At 34.9% G+C, this 2066-nt stretch overlaps 1 protein-coding gene across 1 annotated transcript in view; it reads right to left on the bottom strand.

The window, feature by feature from the left end:
- The window catches only part of LOC109823463 (coilin-like), a 6514-nt gene continuing 5640 nt past the window's right edge, over window positions 1193-2066 (bottom strand). Inside the window, exons 4-5 of the mRNA XM_020389747.1 lie at window positions 1615-1854; window positions 1193-1247 (exon numbers count right to left, since the gene is read on the bottom strand). Coding sequence (XP_020245336.1) covers window positions 1193-1247; window positions 1615-1854 — 295 coding nt within the window. The remainder of the gene's footprint in view (window positions 1248-1614; window positions 1855-2066) is intronic.

The following is a 2066-nucleotide window of genomic DNA, read 5'->3' as shown; positions in this document are numbered from 1 at the left end:
TGTGTATATATACATGTATACGTATATATACATGTATATAGATGTATATATATGTATATAGATATGTATATATACATACATATACACATAGATATATTGTGTATATATACATGTATACGTATATATACATGTATATAGATGTATATATATGTATATAGATATGTATATATACATACATATACATACATAGATATATAGATGTATATATATATAGAGAGAGAGAAAGAAATATAGAGAACCTTGGTACTATGAAGCACGGACACGCATAACATGAAGCCGTGTCGTGTCGTGTCCGTGTCGGACACGTATCCTATGTATTTTTTAGGATTTACCTCGTGTCGGCGTGTCGGATGGCCGTGTCGGATCCGTGTCCGAAGTTCTTTCATTGAACTTGGTAGTGAGGTGGCAAAATATGCCCCCTACATCACGCCTCGAAGATGGAGTCTCTTTTTTGGAGTAGGCGAATAGTGATTGATGCTCTATCTTCGAGACGTGATGGAGGGGTCAGATCTGGCCACATCACTATCAAGTTCAATGAAGAAACTTGGTACCAAGGTTCTCCATATTTCTCATATATATATGAGAATAATGGGTATCCTTGTCATAGGAGGGGATTTCCTCCTTGAAAATAATGCGGCACAATCCCCACCATGTGATATTCTCTCTCCTACTTTATTCACATGGTGGGGATTGTGCCACATCATTTTTAAGGAGGAAATCTCCTCCTTGACATAGGACACCCATTAATCTCTCTCTCTCTCTCTCTCTCTCTCTCTCTCTCTCTCTCTATATATATATATATATATATATATATATATATATATATACAATGAAGAAACTTGGTACCAAGGTTCTCCATATTTCACACACACACACATCTATATCTATGTATATGTATATGTACACAGACATATATACATATATATGTATATGTACAGATGAAACATGTAGTGGCTGATATAAACATCCAATATTGACATTATATGCTCAATATGTCATCCAGTATCAATGACCAATATGGAAAAACCTGGTACCCCTAAAACCTTGCCTTCATGTACCAGTGGTTAAAGGAAGTAACTGGCAAAATTTTCTGACAACAAAATCATAAACCCTGTTGAAAGCTAAATTTAAATACGAGCAACTGTATGGTCCTTCTGTCTAGTCTTAAAAAGTTGGGCGGGTGGTTGAATTTTCAACGATGATTTGGTCTAAATTTCCTTCCGTAACGCTTTAGGACAGAATTGGTCCTGTAAAATATCAGAAATAATGAAAAAATGGATGTAGCAGCTATTTACTAACACATTGATTTTCACCATTTACTAACACATCATATAGTTCAAACAAAATACAACGGTGCTACCTACTAATAAGCAAATATTCTGACAGTAACATTTGTAACTAACAAATAAGGCTTACACCCCACTTTAACCAACAATCGACACATCTCTAGACTGTAATATAAACATTAACTGTTGTTCTTCGTAAGTGATTGTTGCATGATTCCTTTTATAAGCAAATGATGATTAGAAGCTAAACCAAATTTGCTATTTCCACTAATCCAATTGAAAATTTTGATACATAATCAAAGAATTATGAATTACAAACGGAACTAACCTCTTCCTTTTTTGGTTAGAGCTAGTCAATTGCTCAACTTTATCCTCCAGCTGAGATGCAATACTTCCATTGGCAGTGGATGGCTTCTGCTTCTTTTTTGATCTTTTCTTGGAACTGCATCTTTTCTTTGAAGACTCTAGGCTCTTTCCTAAATGGGTATCTTCATCTGCTTCAGCAGCATCTTCCACTACATTACCAGTAATATTTGGCTTCTGGGAGCTGGTTCTTAATTTCTTTCTCCTGCCAGGAACGATCACCTCAAATAGCAGAATTTCAAGGAAATATTACTGCACCACTAGCAAATAAAACTATGCTAAACAAAGAGTTGACAATTACCATATGATATGATATGAAAATATGCAAGCTTGCGATTCAATATACTCAGAACAAAGTGTAAGACATGCAATAACAAAACGTATTGTATCATATTTATCAGTAAAATTGACAACGGC

Source organism: Asparagus officinalis, chromosome 9 (assembly GCF_001876935.1).
Source record: "Asparagus officinalis chromosome 9, Aspof.V1, whole genome shotgun sequence".
In the NCBI taxonomy this organism is placed as follows: Eukaryota; Viridiplantae; Streptophyta; class Magnoliopsida; order Asparagales; family Asparagaceae; genus Asparagus; species Asparagus officinalis.
This window is presented reverse-complemented; position numbering and strand designations above follow the sequence as displayed.